The following is an 18,455-nucleotide window of genomic DNA, read 5'->3' on the forward strand; positions in this document are numbered from 1 at the left end:
TCTGTTGTTATACTTTCTCGTGGGCTATAAGATTAAAAAATGATTCAAATGGTACGTAAGTACATATTCTTAAAAACATTTTCAATAATTGAAAATGTATGTAAGTTTGCTAAAACTTTTTTTAGAAGTTGCCTATTTAGAAAATATAAAAACATAAATTAACTAGCAAACCGGGCGAACTCCTTTTCGCTACCAGAGACACCTTTTTTTGCTTTAAACCTCACGGAGCCCGAGACCTTTCCAACGAATGCAAAACCGTGGAAATCGGTTCGTGCGTTCTGGAGTTATAGCGTCAGGAAGGAAAACCCGACTTATTTTTATATAGTAGAATATATAAAATTGTTGAGATTTCCGATTAGCACCAATAAAATGGATAAAAAGACGAATACACGAGTCAAACTAAAAACGTGAGCGGAATGCGTATTTCCTGAATCGTCGTAAATACAATTACCCACTATAATTGGGGACAGGGGTGGAGTGAAAGTCAATTCTGTTTCGTAATTACATTTATTCAGTAACGATGTGAATGGAGGGATTTACTGGACGGTATTGTGTGATAATTCTGTTTGCGCTTCTTTTATATTTTTGTTGATGTAGGCAATAAATTATTCCATCAATAAAAATTATGTATGCACTCAAGGTGGATAATTTGTAGTTAAATTGCAATGTCGTACTAGTTTAATCTAAGGTTGGGCCTACTATTTTACAAATGGAAATACAAAATATTTTTAAGCTATTGCATAGCTTCTATCGCGGGGTTTCTTTAGAGAACTGCCGCACGTATTATAGGTTTTTTGTGGGTGGGGGATGGGGAGGAGGAGGGGGGGACCCTCCCACCAAAAGGGGAAAGTTAGGAAACCAATAGTTTTGGAGAAAAATCAATTTTCCTATTCTAACCTCAAAATGTATGGAATTGGTGTAACAAAAATTTTACGATACATAAATAAAATACAAACAAGTTGTGAAAACCTACGTAGTTTTTTTTATTTGAGTGGGAATCGCCCTAAAGTCGCTTCTGGCACTCGCCGGCCGCTGCCGCGGCACGCTCGCTTCGCTCGCTCGGCTCGTGCGGCAGTTCAAGAGTAAACCTAACACGCTCGTCGCTTCGCTCCTCGCTACCTATTTGGATATTAAAAATAAAAGTTTAATAGTTTTTTAACCTAACTACGTAGATTTATTTTTGTTTGAGTAGGAATCGCCCTAAAATCGCTTTTGGCACTCGCCGGCCGCAGCGTAAAGTCACAGTACAGTGAAATGGAACGTCTTGGTCCGCTTTTTTGCACAACAAAACGGATAAATTCACTTTTTTCGCACAAAAAATTATTAACTTTAAAAATTAATAACTAAAAAACTACAAGTTTCCTAACGATAATATTTTGGAATTACAATCTTACATTACCTAGCTAACTAAAAATATAAATATTTCCAACAAATTCGTGCGGCAGTTAACTAAAGCCAACCCTCTATCGCGGGCCTTGAGCGCGGGAACCGAATCGAGAAATTCCGTAACGAAAAAAACCTCACGCTTCCCACTCCGACGGGCACGGAGGTGTGGCTTGAAGGCATGCTATGTAATAGGCTAATAGCTTTACCGCGGCAGTCCCCGAGTGCCACACGTCTTTTTTTTATACACACAGCCTCAAATAAAATTCACCACTATTTACACCCGCAAATCTTGATCACTATGAGTCGTTATATTATTTCATTGTTAAATCCATCTATAATTAATTTCAAATCCGTTCAGTAACTTAGCCTTGAAAATATAAGACACTTTTTATGACTATTTATTTATTTATTGTAATATAAATTAATATTGTTTTAAATCACACTGTATACGCGTTATTGGCAAGTTACGCAGTGACGTCACGGTTACGATGCAGTTGTCATTGACGTCACTGACCCCGATACACATAATAAATATTATAAACAGATGTACATAATATCTGCTGGAATACAAACAAATGCTTTGAACCAGAAAAAGTTTTACAAAGCCAAATTATAATAAATGTTGTAATGTTTATTAATTATTATAGTGTTCGATTATGATATACTAAATGTTAAACTCAAACTCAAACATTTATTTATTCAATTAGACTTCCTCTAGCCCATCAGTCCTGGTATCACAGACACAATAGAAAATCTATTGTGTCTCGCCCCGATCGGGGCTTACGGTGGTCAATGGGCTAGAAGCACTTTTGAATCGTACTTACATATTTATAACATTTACCACCGATTCGGAAAGCAGTAGGTATCTATGGAGAAGAACCGACAAGAAACACCATACTTAGTTGCTCTTTTAAAATCATGTCAATATACAGTTTAATAAAATTAAATCATCATCTTTTAAATTTAATCGAATAAAAATCCCAGCTATTTTACTAATTTAATTGACACACTCATATTGATTCATTGATTTATTTTCGGAACCAAAACTAAAATACACAAAACGTTTTAAATCTTTATCCAATAATAAATAACCGTGGAAAATTCAAATTGGACGCGAACACCAAATACAAAGGTAGTTAGTAGCGTAAACAAAATATGTTTACAAAAACTGGGTATTGTGGAATAAAATCGGCCAAGTGCGAGTCCGACTCGCGCACCGAAGGCTCCGGACAAACCTAATTTTTATTATGTTGTAATGTTAAATTTATGCTTTTAGCAATTATTACTTTATCTGCTCTATGAAACTTTTAACCAAATTTCAAGATTCTGTGTTCACGGGAAAGTACCTTGTAGGTTTTGATTCCCTTGCGAATGTCGAAATTTTCGAAAACATCCAACAAAACCATCTATGTTGCATGTTTTCGAAAATTTCGACATTCGCAATTCTCTATCTTTTGATTACGTTGTCTTATAAGTTTGATTTTTTCACAGCTTCATTTCAGCTTGATATCTTCACGCGAGATGACAGACAGACAGACGGACAACAAAGTGAACTTATAAGCGTTCCATTTTTTCGTTTTGAGGTACGGAACCCTAATAACTGAATAATATTTCCATGAGCCGATGGACTTTGTTACTGCGAACAAAGGCCTTTCAACCTATAAAGGGCTTGTTTAATTAATGCGTCAATTTATATATAGCTACTTATGTTTGGCTTTCTGCCTGTGGTTTCGTAGAGGACCACTTCATGATGGGGTAAAGTGTCCCCGAGGTACATTCCAATTACTAATTTGCAATTTTGAACCCTTCAAGTTTTGTTATCTCGACATAAATTTGTACAACTAATCCAAAGGTTTAGGTTGTGTTAACATAATAAACAGATAGATGCACAAACTTTTGTATATAAAATCTTACTATGAATGGTTGTTATAAACGATTTAAGGACATTTTTTTTCAGTTATCTGAATTTTAACTGTTCAACGGAACTACCAAACAGTAGAGACGTTATAAAAATATCTAGGACTTTTATTTTGAAAAAAATAATAAACGATTCACGCCAAAAATAACACTTCATTCATCACAGACGAATTCAGCATCTACCACCAAATATAACGCGAAGACATTAAAATCTACACAATAGGCAATCATGACCAGGCAAAACCTAAGCCCGGCCTTAGAGCCCTAGATAACCTAAATCCTAAAAGCAGTCTGCGCCGTTCTAATTAACTATTGAACACAATAGATCAGCATTAACCGTAACGCGATCAGCTCTGAAAAAATAACCTGAATTTCATTCAAATATATCCCTTAATATCATGACTAGAAGACATATTTTAAAAGTGTCGTCTCAAAATTATAGCTCCACAATTCCTATTGACTTTTATTCTCACTTAGGGCTTAATTTGAAAGCTTAATTGAAAACGTTTCTTTGCATTTCGTGAAGCGAATTGAAGGTTTTATTTAATGTTTCTTTTCATTGAGTAGATGCCCACTATCCGAACAATAGTCTATTTTTACCACTATTTCTTTTCGTGTGGGGAAAATCAGATAGGTACATTTTAGAACAAGATTTATAAGGATTTACTTTTAAGTTTATAATATTACTAGCGGTCCGCCCCGACTTCGCCCGTGGTACATATGAAAAATAGATGTTGGCCGATTCTCAGACTTACCCGATATGCACAGAAAATTTCATGAGAATCGGTCCACCCGTTTCGGAGGAGTATGCAGACTAACATTGTGACACGAGAATTTTATATATAAGACTAGCGGCCCGCCCCGGCTTCGCCCGTGGTACATATGAAAAATAGATGTTGGCCGATTCTCAGACTTACCCGATATGCACAGAAAATTTCATGAGAATCGGTCCACCCGTTTCGGAGGAGTATGCAGACTAACATTGTGACACGAGAATTTTATATATGTACTAGCGGTCCGCCCCGGCTTCCCCCGTGGTACATATGAAAAATAGATGTTGGCCGATTCTCAGACTTACCCGATATGCACAGAAAATTTCATGAGAATCGGTCCACCCGTTTCGGAGGAGTATGCAGACTAACATTGTGACACGAGAATTTTATATATAAGATAAGAAGAAGATGATGATACTGTTACAGGATATTATTAAACGAATTAACTTGAAAAGGCGTAAAGAATACTATGTAACCCACACAAAAGCTTGTTCTAAATATTATTTTTGCCTTTATCACGTTGCGTTAATGTATTTTCTATGAATTGTGTTTTCTTTATAAACATCCTCATTCAATTGAGGCCATCGTTTAGTTCAAAGTAATTAATTTTATTTACGCGCAAGTGAAACATCCCTTTTGCTCTCGGTTTTCATAAATTATTTAATTTATTATGAAATGTTTAGGTAAATTAAAAATAATATCAATATTATGTAAGTATGTTTATAATAAAAATTGTAGGTACGTTAGGCTGCTTTAAAAACAACGATTATTCGATACAAAAATAAGTTAACTATAATTCCAACCAGTATTTCAAATCTCTTTATGTAGAGAAGCTCAATCAAACAAACATAAAAAATTATATTATATGAGTAAGTATACTAATTACTAGGTATATACACTAGTAAAAACATTCGTGGCAAGCACAAAAACATTACATACGGTTCTACAACAGAGTACATGACAACATGTGTTCGGAGCAAAAGTTTTTACCTCTTTAGTAATTACCCGAATCGTCGTCTGCACTTAACTGAAAATATATCCTTTGTTTAATAAAGGACACGAGTGCTGTGTGTATTTGAATTATAATGAACCGGAGTTTCACTCACGTTGTATTCGGTAAAAAGACTTACTTATTAAATAATTATAATAAAACCCTTAAACTCTGGATAACATTTAATAGAGATACAGTTAGCGAGATTTTCGTGAAAAGTAGAAAACCTATCACATACTTTCACGTTTATAATATTAGTAGGATAGGATTGGATTAGTAGGATATCTATGAAATACGGCATAATGATATTTTGTTATGGGCAAAAATCACTGGTGTTCACAATAGTACAGCCACATTGCAGGATTGCAAGAAATAAGCTAAAACGTCTATTTTGTTACGTAACTTCTATTAAATTACTTAATATGTATATGTATTTTGAACTATAAATTTGAACAAGCCATTAACATACCCTGACCTTTAGATCCTAATTTTGGACGCGGCCAAATTTAAAATAGCCTGGGTGAGGGAATATGAGAAAATAACGTGTACAACAATATTAAGTTTCAAAGGATATTTTTACAGTTTTTATTTTTTAGATAAAAGTTGTAAAAATGTATAGCCAAAAGTAAAGCAAAAGATTGACGTTCTAAATGAATATCATCATGAAGACCGCTATTTAGGCGTCATTCAATAAAAAGGCTAAGCTAGGCTCTGATTTAGGTAGTTTCGAACTATGCTTATGATACTTATTAATAAGCTTCATCTGTGGTACATATACAAGCCTATTATATTACTAAGGCATCATGTACATATCCAACTGTGAAATATTTTTTGAAATCGATCCAATAGTTCCTAGAATTAGCACATACAAAAGCCTGGAAGAGATCGCTGCCTAGCGATAAGGCCACCGTTTGTACATAATTTCCTCTTATCTGTTCTTTATGTATCTCTATTTATTTTGTGTGTGCAATAAAGAATAAAATAGAAAAAATACAATATAATACAAACTAACAAACTCTTCATCTTTTAACTATTATTAGATGTATAGATATGCTTATATTTTCAGAGGAGATCCTCAAATCCCGCTCAGCGTTATGGATGTCAGCTGACGGTCACATGGTGCTATACGCGACATTCAACGACTCTTTGGTGCATGAGCAGAAGTATGCGTGGTATGGATCAGCGTTGGACACTGATGATCCTGCCAAGGTAAATGAAACTTAATAAAATTCAGACTTTTGGCGTGACAACGTCTTATAATTCGATAGCGCCGGCTGCACGCACGAAAAAACATGACTCATGTGGCGTTACCTCGCTCTGAGGCGTTCCATGTGAGGCTTGAAGTGCAAGCGAGAGCGCGGAACGAGCGACAAAGAAGCACAATCGGACGTTATCACGTTCAACTATCGTCAGTAAACCGACTTTACAGACAACCAATTTTTTATTTAAAAGGTTTTCAATTCTCAATTTCCTCATCATACCTATATTAATTATTTATTGACTACCTTTCGTTTACGACTACCTTAGTTGCTTTGCTAGTCTGGTATCTGGATGTAGTAAATAGTAATGGTGTGGTATGGAATGGTTCTGTACTAATTTTAAGATCCATTTAGTAATTCCTTGCGTGTTAGATATTATATTTCGTGTAATAGATATTATTTAACCTTCGCATTTACACTCCTATTATATAATTTAGTCGACATTTTTGATATTTTTTATTAAATCTTGTTATTACTTTTCCACAGACGTACCCGGAGATCAGAAGTGTAAGGTATCCAAAGCCTGGGACCAATAATCCGGTTGTGAAGCTCACAGTGGCAGATATTGCGGACCCGAAACACATACGGACGAGACATCTGTCCCCGCCGAAAGCTATACTTGAGGAAGGGTGAGTTTTCATTAAAACACAGTTTCATACTTGTTATTTATTTGTTCTGTCCCCGTATGACCTGCTCGATGTAGCAAGCAGTATTATTTCCTGTTTGGTAAAATGACATGGCTGTATATTGTATAAGTCGTGTAGCGCCATCACTGTCCCACACTGGTAATAATACTGCTATAAAACTTAAATTTCGCCTTAAAATATTACGTAAACTATTATCCCAACCTTAACCAAATAACATAATAACATTACTTACGTTGAAAAACATATTTTTCTCTACAATCTGGTAATGCCCTTGCAACACAATAGCTTTACAAGTTAAGGGTGCTCTTAAACGCAAATAAAGTAATTCGTAACAAAGGGAATGCCTCGGAGGTGCGTTTAATCCCAGCCCCTGCAAATAACATCGAAAACAGGGTTTTAACTTTGTTGTGTTCTGACCGCAAATGTTTTAAAACTGCGGACCAGCTACGCATCTGGCAACTATTTTAATGTGTGGATTTTTGCGGCGCGCTGTTAGATGAAATTGTTCTCGGTTTTTTCTGGACAATAGTAATATGTTTGGTTTAAAAATAAACAGTTACTGAAAATTTCTGTTCAATATTATATTAATACTTTTTAATTTTTCGCCTATTGCAATTACCTACAAGTGATTACTTTATAAAACATGGTTTAATTATGGAGGCAATAATAAACGAATGGTCAATGTATTTTTCAGAAATAAAATTCTAGGTTACTAGTACTAAAACATTCTATGCAAAATTCAAAGAGGAGGTTTTAAAACACACTTTAATGTAGGTACAGGTTATTCCTCTCAGCGACAAGATTCACTATTCATATCTTCAAGCAAAATGTAGTCAATAAAAATCAATTGTCCCTTAACGCTTACAATATTTCGATATTTTATAAATACCTACCCTTTGACCTTAAACGCCCATAACTTAAGTTAACGAGCCGTTACAGAGACCCTATTATTATCGGATCTATAATTTTCCGTAATGTATTCGATACATTTTGCGTGAAATATAAAAGTTGTGGGAATGTGGAGATTTCTGGGAGCAAATTGATCACTTTTGTAAACTTTATACACACAGAAATAGTATCCTCAATGATATAAATCTTATTTTCAGTGACTACTATTTCACAAGCGCGCAGTGGGTGTCGCTCACTGAAGTATGTGTGGTCTGGTTGACCAGACTACAGAACCTGTCTGTAGTGTCTGTTTGTAAGAGTCCTATGTGGTACTGTCAGGAGGTAAGACGAGAATGATTAATAATGATATATCAATTGTTTAAAATATATAACTAAACTATAGCAAAAGCAAAGCTTACCATTCTGAAAAAATTAAAATACGAGATCCGCTTACCAACTTGTTATAGATAAAAATATAACATTACACCCTATGTTTGCTCTGCTCTACCATTACTACTGAGAAGGAAATCCATTTGCAACTGAAACAAAAAAAATATTCATGTAAATTGTCATTTTTTTAAACTACACTAACTCATCTGTCGCTTCAACTGAGAAGAATGAAGAAGAAACTCGATCCTTACTGTATATACTACTAGCGGTCCGCCCCGGCTTCGCCCGTGGTACCTACATGTTTAAACTATCCTATCTCTCAAGTTGGATCGAACTGTACATGGTGTGCGAATTTTATTATAATCAGTTATGTGGTTTAGGAGTCCATTGAGGACAAATATTGTGACACGAGATTTATATATATTAAGAAAGTGAAAGCTCAAAGGGAACATAACCTTTAGGTATACAGAATATCATCCGGCTCAGAGAGCTGGGTGGAATCCGCCCCCGCGCCCCTCTGGTCAGCGGGGGGCGGAGCGCTAGTCACACTGGCCCCCGTACGGGACGGTCCCGCGGGGCTCTTCCGCCACGTGGTGCGCTCGGAGCACAACGCGCACGGGCCCAGGGCTTTGCCCCTGACGCATGGTAGCTTTGATGTCGTCAGACTGCTGGCGTGGGACCATGTTAATCAGCATGTGTAAGTTATATTGTTTATATTTGTGTGTTGTTATTAAAAAATATATTGTTATTAAAAGTGATCGATGTTTGCACAAAAAAATTGTAATATATTTTCAAAGATAGCTTCTTTATATGTAGTTATGAATGCGTCAAAAAAATATAACCTAAAGGTTTTGTATTCAATTTCCAATGCAGATTTACAAAATAAACTTACAGGATTATGAAATGCATCTGCTCCAGTAGTAAACCGAAGAAATTGGATTTTCAATGTCAACCAACCTTACTATTAATCTTTTTCGATTCTTTCCCTCGAATCAATTCTATTAAAATACATTGCTTTACATAACAGAGCTTTATTATAGTCTAGGTCTTAGGAAGTCAGATCAAATCCATTTAATTTACCAATTGCTAGTCTAAGCTATTCTCTATGATGAGTAAGTTTTGATACCCGATATTTGATCCACAGTTACTACCTAGGTATACCAGAAGGCAAGCCGGGTCAACAACACTTGTATCGCGTTTCCTCTGAACCGCCCCGTCCGGGCACTCCGCACAAGCTGCCTTACTGCGTCACTTGTATATCTCATGTATGTAATATAGCTTTGAAGCGCGTCACACACGGTGAAGATACTATAATATTTTATCTTAAGATACTGATATATTTTATATTACAGTATCTTAAGGTATCCGGTATCAGCGTTCTGACCATCATTTTTCTTGTTGTCATTGCGTACTAAGACCCCTGTAGAACCGCCATCCTGTTACAAATGACCCACAAATTTCGGATACCTTAAGATACTGTAATATAAAATATATCAGTATCTTAAGATAAAATATTATAGTATCTTCACCGTGTGTGACGCGCTTAATACATAAGTTGTTTAAATACAAATCATTGACGATACGGTTGATGTAATTTCTTGCCTGTGTACTTTCGAGCACATAAGTCCGCGAAAGCTCTACTTTTGGAAAAATGATGCATGAAACATATGCATAGTACCTAGTGTATCTGGGTATTCGTATAAATTATACTGCCTCTATTTATTCTAATAATTTATTTATTTTAATAACTTTAATCAGAAAAAGAATTCTAAAATCACTACCTAACTTAAAAGACTTGAATTTTTCACTGTCGTATTACAAAAATGTCTGATTATAAGATCTACCTATGCATTCCATTAATGTTAAATGGTGTAATTTCTATCCAACTAAATAATTAATAAAATAATTGAAATTTCTTCATAGCCCTCACCGTCAATAAACCTAGACTACTACGGCAACCTGGCTTCGTATCTATACAGCTCATGGGACAGTGACGCGGACGAAGAATTACCAACATCTCCTACACCTAGCAAAAAGAAGAAGAAAAAACCTATGGGTAATAATATTATGAAATATTTCAAAATTTCATGGGTTTTTAATTTTTAGGTTTTTAATTATAATATTTATATCTTACCTTATGGCAGCTTATGTATTGCCAACTAATGAGACTGACTACGCGAAAATCTAGGAAATTCTTAAAGAAAATTATAAATTGACTACTGCTATTGCAAACTTCTGCTTTCACGTGTGGCTACTGAAAGTCAGCGATTATCAATTATGAACCGTTTTCTATGATTGATCGTGCTATTACGATTTGTTTAATTTTAATACTGTGTACTTCATTTTTCTTTTTCTAAATATGGTTGAATTTCCTTCTTCCCAAATAATAAAAAAATCTACTCATAAATATATATTTTTTCCAGATGGTATTCCCAAGAACTTGCCGTGTTTATTCCACGATGCTCACTTCAGCCCATCATCAGCGTACTTCGTGTTAGAATGTTTAGGACCCGGTGTTCCGATATCAAGTTTGCATAAAACTGCACTGCCTGAACCGAGACTGATCTTGCATTTGGAGAATAATACTTCTGTTAAGGTAAATCGTTGATTTTTAAGATGAAAATGTACTCGGAATGGTAGGTATTATTTTTTTTATCCGAAAGAATAAGAATTCCGCAAAATACTAGAACAGAAATGTATTTAAAGCTTGGAAAATTTCGATCCTGGTTAAAATTGAAGTACATGCTATTTTTCAACCTACTTTTATAATAAAAATTATTAGCCAGTTAGTTCTTACATTTATGATTAACTAGCAATGCCCTGCGGTTTCACCCGCATAGATAGCGATATCTTTACAGTGAAAAGTCTACTATAGGTCGGACATGAAAATCACCTTTACCCCGTCCCGCACTACGGCCTTTTTTTTTTTTTTTGTTTTAGTGGGGAAATCTTTCATAGATACCCACGGCCTCCAGGGGAGGGTTATGTCGGATTCCTACCGACCAAAACCCCACTGTGTTCCGTCAAGACGCATATTGGTAGAATTCCTCCGTGACCCCCGCACTACGGCCTGCTCGAACAGTATACCTACTATTTTCTGTAGATTGACACTTTTAAATTCGTTATATCTTTTGAATGGAATATCCAATTCTTTTCATTTAAAAAGTATTTTGCTGGTATTGAAACAGTCTATAATAAAACATCATTTAATGGGATAAGGATTAATATATGTGTATGGATAACATGGTTTGATTACTGTCGGCACTTCTATTTACTTTGAAAACGTAAAAAAGTTGTTGTAGTAACATAACTACTGAAGATGGACATATGGTATCGCGGACTTTCTTGTAGATATTGATCCATTCTATAATACTGTAGAACATTTTTTTGTTCTATCTTCAATAGATTCCGCAGCGCACGCGATGACAGAAGTTTTATTGAGGATTTTTTACACCTTGGGTTACATTATTGCATTTTTGGTAAGGATCTCTAATTTTTTTGAAAATGCAATATAGCCTATGTTGCTCAGTAAAGATGCAGCTTTCTAATGGTGAAAGAAGTTTTGAAATCGGTCCAGTAGTTTTTGCGTGAAAACCATACATACATACATACTTACATACATACTTACAAACTTTTCCTCTTTATAATATTAGTATAGATTATTAGTATACAGAATAGACAATAATATTATCAAGCAATGCATCAAAAATCTTAAGGCATTTCCTCTATATTTGCTTTTCTTGTATCTAAAAGAACATGAAAAGAACATAATATATGCTAATTCTGCCTTCTGAGATACAGGTAATTACCTAGTTCAGAAGGCAGAGCAATATTGTATTGTTATATTTGAAGTTGCTAATAAATTTTATTTTATTTTATTTTTGAAGTGAAACTTCTTTATCGAGGTTGGAAAAAAAATTAGTGTAACATTTTTTCGTTACGCGTGACATTTTTCCGTTACGCGCCATCTTTGATTCAACGTATTTCTGTAAAGTTGCATATAGTTAATTATTTTTTGAAAAATAAGGTCATAGAGAAGTTTCACTTCTTACGTGTGTACACTAGTACACGCACACATTTTTTTTTTATTTTATATCCTGTAGGAGAAGCTCTCCGGTATAGCACTACCAACACCGCGCACGTTCTCAGTCCAGCTGTCAAGCGGGCACGCGGCGCGGGTTCGGTTGCTCCTACCGCCTGGGTTACGGGAAGATGAGGTTACCAAGTACCCGCTGGTGTTGAAAGTGTGAGTATTGAAACTGTGAGCATGGTAAAACAATTATTGGCTTATTTTTTGTGGTTCAGTTCGGTTTCCTTTTATTTTGTGCCGTGTCATTTATCAGTTTATTATAAGTGATCTGTCAATCGCTCGTTTTAGTGTCTGCACTCTGTCAATTATCCCATTTATTGTTTGTGCCTTGTCAATTATCTTATTTATTGTTTGTACTTTGTCAATTATCTCATTTATTGTTTGTGCCTTGTCAATTATCCCATTTATTGTTTGTGCCTTGCCAATTATCCATTTTATTGTTTTTACCTTGTTAAATACATATCTCATTTATTATTTGTGCCTTGTCAATCAACCTATTTATTGATTGTGCCTTTTCAATTGTCCCATTTATTGTTTGTGCCTTGCCAATTATCCCATTTACTATCAGTGCCCTGAAATTTTCCGTTTCACTTATGTGTGCTCTAACAATTATCTGTTTTATTGTTTGTGCCCTACCAATCCGTTTTATAAAATTTACTCTACCTACCCCATTATAATTTCATCATCACTGTCAATTATCAATTTTCTATGTGTGCCCTATTTCTCTCAATTATCAATTTTATCTGTGCAAAGTTTACCTGTGTACAAGTATCCCTCTTATCATGCAGTCACGGCGTCCCCGGCACGCAGCTGGTGACAGACGAGTGGTCGCTGGACTGGGGCTGTGTGGCCGCGAGTGGCGGGGCGATAGTGGCGGCGGTGGACGCGCGGGGCGCGGGGGGGCGCGGGCTGGCGGCGACCCACGCGCTGCACCGCCGGCTGGGGACCGTGGAGCTGGCCGACCAGCTCGAGGTGGCCGAGTGAGTGTGCTGTAGTGTAGTGTACTGGGGCTGTGTGGTATACCAAGCGCGAAGGGACTTGTAGTTTTGCATGTAAAAAATACTTAAACAACAAAATAATATCAAAAAAATTGGTTGTCTGTAAAGTCGGTTTACTGACGATAATAATGAAACGTGACAACGTCCGATTGTGCTCCTTTGTCGGTCGTTCCGCGCTCTCGCTTGCACTGTGGAACGCCTCAGAGCGAGGTAACGCCGCATGAGTCATGTTTTTTCGTGCGTGCAGCCGGCTTTATCGAATTATAAGACGTTGTCATGTCAAAAAAACATAAATTTTTGCTAATTATATATTTTTGGACACGCAGGTACCTCCGCGAGTCGCTCCACTTCGTGGACGCCCGTCGCGTGGCGGTGTGGGGCGCGGCGCACGGCGGGTTCCTCGCCGCGCTGGCGCTCGCCAGCTCGCTCGACGTGTTCCACTGCGCCATCGCCGTCGCGCCCATCGTGCGCTGGCGGTACTACGGTCAGTGCCTACGTGAATATACAGGGTGTCCCACTATTGGTATACTAAGCGCGAAGGGACTTATAGTTTTGCATACACTGATCATGTAAAAAATACTTAAACAACAAAATTACGTCAAAAATTTTTTGCTAATTTTTTCCTGAAAATCCATGTTTTCTTCTCTAGCTTCGCGCAGCCGGCATATACCGCTTCGCTAATGTGAGCATTTTGTCACGCACAGCATTTTACACGTAGGAATAATATCAGACGACATTGTAAAAAAAGAACGTGTATGCAGAGCACACGTGTCAAGAGTGAAACTTCTTTGGCAAGATTTAAAGATACCAAAACCTTAAAATTTTACTCTCAAAGACTTCAAGAAGGAAATGAGAAAACTAAGTGCTTAATACTAGGTATCCCCATACAAAACCGATGCGTCAAGAACATTACAATTTTCACTCAGAACATGTATGTAACAACAAATATTATCACACAGCATCAGCATACGCGGAGCGCTACATGGGCTTCCCGAACGCGACGGGCAACTACCGCGGGTACGCGGACGCTGACGTCACACAGCAGGCGCTCGCTCTGCGCGATAAGATGCTGCTGCTCGTGCACGGCACTGCGGATGATACCGTGCACTTGCAGCAGAGTATGGCCCTCGCGAGAGCCCTAGCCGACCAGGGCTCCATGTTCCGCTTGCAGGTCAGTAGGCTAAAATACTTAAGTCCAGATGGAGGTGCCAAGCAGTTTATTGAATTCGGCAATAAAAAAAGATTATATTTTATAGGATTTAAGGTTACAATAATAGTCACAATATCCGAACTGTCCTTTACATCTTAATGCATTTATAATGATAATAGCTTTAACATAGTAATCATTATAAAATATATATCTACTAATAAAACAAACTTAGCCAAGATCAATGATCATGAGTTTCATGAAATCTCATCTATTCACGATATTTTCTAAGCTACAAATCTATTTAGAAGAGGCTCCATGGAAAACGCGTCGGAAAATTATAATAGTGATTTTTCCGATGAGTTTTCCCAAACGTTACATAGTTAAAGCTCCAACTAATCACTGCAATAGTTTCCTATTATTTTCCTTACAGACCGTTTTCCAATATTACATATACATATTATCCACAGATCTACCCGGACGAGGGCCACAGCCTGTCCGGGGTCCGGCGGCACGTGTACCGCAGCATGTGCGCGTTCCTGGACGAGTGCTTCCGCCGGCTCGTGCCGCGCGAGAGCAAGGCGGGGCTCCGGAACGGCGGCAACCTCGACTGAGACACGTGGGGGGAGGAGGAGCTCTACTCGTGGTGAGAAATGTAAGTTAGGTGTGAAAGAGATAAAAAAACATACAGGCGTCATTCAACGTCATATTATTTTCTTGTTACAAGTTAATGTTCATACTGAAATCTCCAGTGTATTAGATATAAGCTTCTTGGTTAAAACTTATCCGTCCAATAAAGTATTACACGATAATATTAAAATGTCACGTAAACTGTCAAATACGGGCAATTAGAATACGTTTTTAAAATGGTAGTTTTATACATTATTTGACGAATAAGTTTTAACAAACTATTGTTAAATACCTACTTACTGTTTCAATGACGAAACTGATATTTTTCTTCTTTTCAAAAGTAGCAATTAAGGCTACTACTAAGTATATCTACTTTTAAATACCACCTTATTACAATCTAGCCCACAGGAGTAATAAGTAATTTCATGTTAACCTAAATTTCTAAATTTCATGGTGAAACTGCTCACTATTTAGATGTTTTAGAATGTTGTGGCTACATAATTATATAATTTAGTATCTAGAGGGAAAAATCCATCATTAGTTAATACGTCAACTTGGCTCTTGTAGAATTATTATTTATTTACATTACTATGATCGTAACGTCTCCGTTAAAATAATTAATAAAGTTGGTACCTAATTGACCTATTTTAATTTGACCTCAACGTGAAGTTCCAATACATACCTTTTTAAAATATTTTTATATTTGTACCCCTTTATTAATTCCTTCTATTTTTTCAGGTAATCGCAAACTCAGAGACTATATCGAATAACCTGTAGTACAATTACTTCCATATCTCCTCGACTGCCGCATCAGTGTGCTTGTGATGAAAACTTTTATGATGCGACCATTTTGTGAATCGTGATTCGTGAACCTCTCTTCCTCTGCGTGCAAAATTATATTTTTATTTAAATATCTTAGTACCTTATATTTAATTATCTAAGTATCTTAGGGCATTGACGTACAATGAACAACTAAACTCATAATATTATATTATGATCTTATAGCGTTATAAATTTATAACGCTCAAAATATGTCCGAAACAAAACTCTGCCGCGCGTGAATTAGGTAGAGTTATTTGAGCGATTGTAAGTCTAGTTGTAATACGTCAATGTGTTTCATTGTGGTAGCTATAAATATGGGGTTTTAATAAAGGTATTCATAAAAATATTCTTAATATAATATGGACGTAATAAGGATGACTCTACTTTATGATTTTTAGTAACCAACTCATTTTAAACAGAGTTTCTCTGATTGTTTCTTATTTTTTTATTGATTTTTTTCTCTAGAAGGTAAAGGGGAATCAAAGTATTTTTAAATGTAAATGCGTTATTAAAAATCGTATTGTGTTCGGGTGTGAATGCTTATCTTATTAATAGATATTGACGTTAAAATTTGAATTGTCAGCCATGTTGATAGCTACCACAATAATAAATATGTATTTCTATTAGAATAAATGAAAATTATACTATTGTTTGAAAAACCTATTTTAGAAGACGACTGTTACGAAATAAGTCGAAAACTCAAATTAAATATGATAAGTCGTTAAAATACCTACTTAAAATTTCATAGTCCAAGTTGTAGTCTAATTTTAAACGGATTAGGATGCAATTAAAATGTAGCAACTATAATTTATAATGTTTCACGTATTAATAATTTATTTAATAGATAATGGAGTTTAAATTTTTGTGACAATATCTTAAAAATAAATACTTAGCCAATAAAAAAAAATTCGTAATGTCGCTGGCAATTCGGAAAAAAATTCTAAACATTTGAAAAGTAATTTTAACAGCAACTTTCGATTCTTTAATTATTATTTCTCTCTTGTTAAATTAATAACCGTTTTAAAATCTTGGAAGATTTCCTTTTTATTTATCTTAAATAATTAGTACATAATATTTAAAAATGATAGGTCTGATCTATCGCATGTAAAATATTCGCAAATTCAATAAATCTATTTAGTGATTTAATAAAGGAATTGATAGTTCTTTAGTCAATCATTTTTGTGATTTTAGAATAATATAGCGTTAATGTTCATGAAATAAAGCTGAATACATGAAGTGTGTTAAAACTGTTGTGCCGTGTGAATTTTAATAGTTGTTTTATTTATTATTATAAAAAAAAATCACGCCAAATACTGTCGAAGTCTTTGCTCATAATTATAATTATTGCTGTATGTAAAAAATACTACTCTACCAATTTTGCGGAAATTTTGACATGAACGTAAGACCACAAGACGTTTATACAGGTTTTTTTTTAAACGATTAGGAAAGCTGTTTTTTGGTAATTAGTTTTGTTGTTTTGTTTAAAATTTAATATTATTAATGGTAATTTGGCTGCATCGTATTGGATTAAACGAACCAATTGGATAGAAGCTGTAGGTTATGTTATTGTTTAATTTTTAAAACGTAAAGTGTTATTTCTAAAAAACGTGTACAGATGTAAAATATAGCTCTTTTTGAGTAGATAGCGTGTCTTAAATTCAATTTGTAATAAATAGTGTTTTAACAATTATTATTACCATTATTGTCATACTATAAGTACTTTTTAGGTAAGGATTTAAGGTATAGAAATAAAACAGTTTTTTTTTATTTTGTTACGTCAAATTTGTTTTTTTGTGTATTTGTGTAGATATATTTTTATTTCAAACCAACGAATAATCAATTTATTGGTTCGAAATTCTCATCATTTAGGTAAAACTGTGCTTAAAATATGTTGATTTATACCTAGGCAGTATATATTGTGCAAAATGTTGATATCTATAAATTTATTTGTTTCATCTTCAAATAGAAAGCTATTTGTTCCAAATTTGTAATAGAATTTATAATCATGGTCTTGAATACAGTAGGACCTACATAATTGGAAAATAGATTGTACCAAAATTAATGACAATATCAATATTTTTATTTATATAGATTCTGTGCTTTAACTTCGTGTAGTTTAATGACAGTTAGGCAAGAAGCAGTTAGGTATGGAGTTTAAAAAAATTGCATGGTTCTAGTTAATATGACTAATATCCTTAGATAAAAATTAATATTAGTAACGACCAATAGCGATTTAAATATCTTGAAAAGTTTTTGACTAATTAGTGAATTTAAATTAGAACTTATAGTGCTTTAATAATTCTAGTCACATTTAAATATTTTAAGTAAATAGCAATAAATAGATAAAACATTTTAAATCATTCTTCCATTGGCACCATCTATTTTATAAATAATTCAATTTTTAAACACCAATTTTAATAGTATTGAAAATACGAAATATAATATTTTTATTGTTATTTAAAATAATGTTTCTATCACGCGTCAATAAAATGCGAATCTTTTGAAATTTCCAGTAAT

At 34.9% G+C, this 18,455-nt stretch overlaps 1 protein-coding gene across 3 annotated transcripts in view; it reads left to right on the forward strand.

Annotated features, from left to right (window-relative positions):
- Dpp10 (Dipeptidyl peptidase 10) overlaps window positions 1-16,726 on the forward strand; it is a 119,405-nt gene extending 102,679 nt beyond the window's left edge. For 2 of the 3 annotated variants that reach the window (XM_089710952.1, XM_089710954.1), the window contains exons 7-19: window positions 6,134-6,276; window positions 6,813-6,955; window positions 8,080-8,203; window positions 8,713-8,948; window positions 9,396-9,516; window positions 10,175-10,307; window positions 10,675-10,847; window positions 12,355-12,497; window positions 13,130-13,321; window positions 13,666-13,823; window positions 14,299-14,510; window positions 14,957-15,132; window positions 15,855-16,726. In XM_089710952.1, coding sequence (XP_089567078.1) covers window positions 6,134-6,276; window positions 6,813-6,955; window positions 8,080-8,203; window positions 8,713-8,948; window positions 9,396-9,516; window positions 10,175-10,307; window positions 10,675-10,847; window positions 12,355-12,497; window positions 13,130-13,321; window positions 13,666-13,823; window positions 14,299-14,510; window positions 14,957-15,100 — 1,922 coding nt within the window. In that variant the 3' untranslated portion in view covers window positions 15,101-15,132; window positions 15,855-16,726. Of the gene's footprint in view, window positions 1-6,133; window positions 6,277-6,812; window positions 6,956-8,079; window positions 8,204-8,712; window positions 8,949-9,395; window positions 9,517-10,174; window positions 10,308-10,674; window positions 10,848-12,354; window positions 12,498-13,129; window positions 13,322-13,665; window positions 13,824-14,298; window positions 14,511-14,956; window positions 15,142-15,854 lie in introns of all 3 variants that reach the window. The other variant, XM_089710953.1, reaches the window with a different exon arrangement.
- The last annotated feature ends 1,729 nt before the right edge of the window (window positions 16,727-18,455 follow it).

The sequence above is a fragment of the Colias philodice genome, chromosome 25 (assembly GCF_061535455.1).
Source record: "Colias philodice isolate Cphi_HAF_F1 chromosome 25, ilColPhil1 Martin Lab GWU primary, whole genome shotgun sequence".
NCBI lineage: Eukaryota > Metazoa > Arthropoda > Insecta > Lepidoptera > Pieridae > Colias > Colias philodice.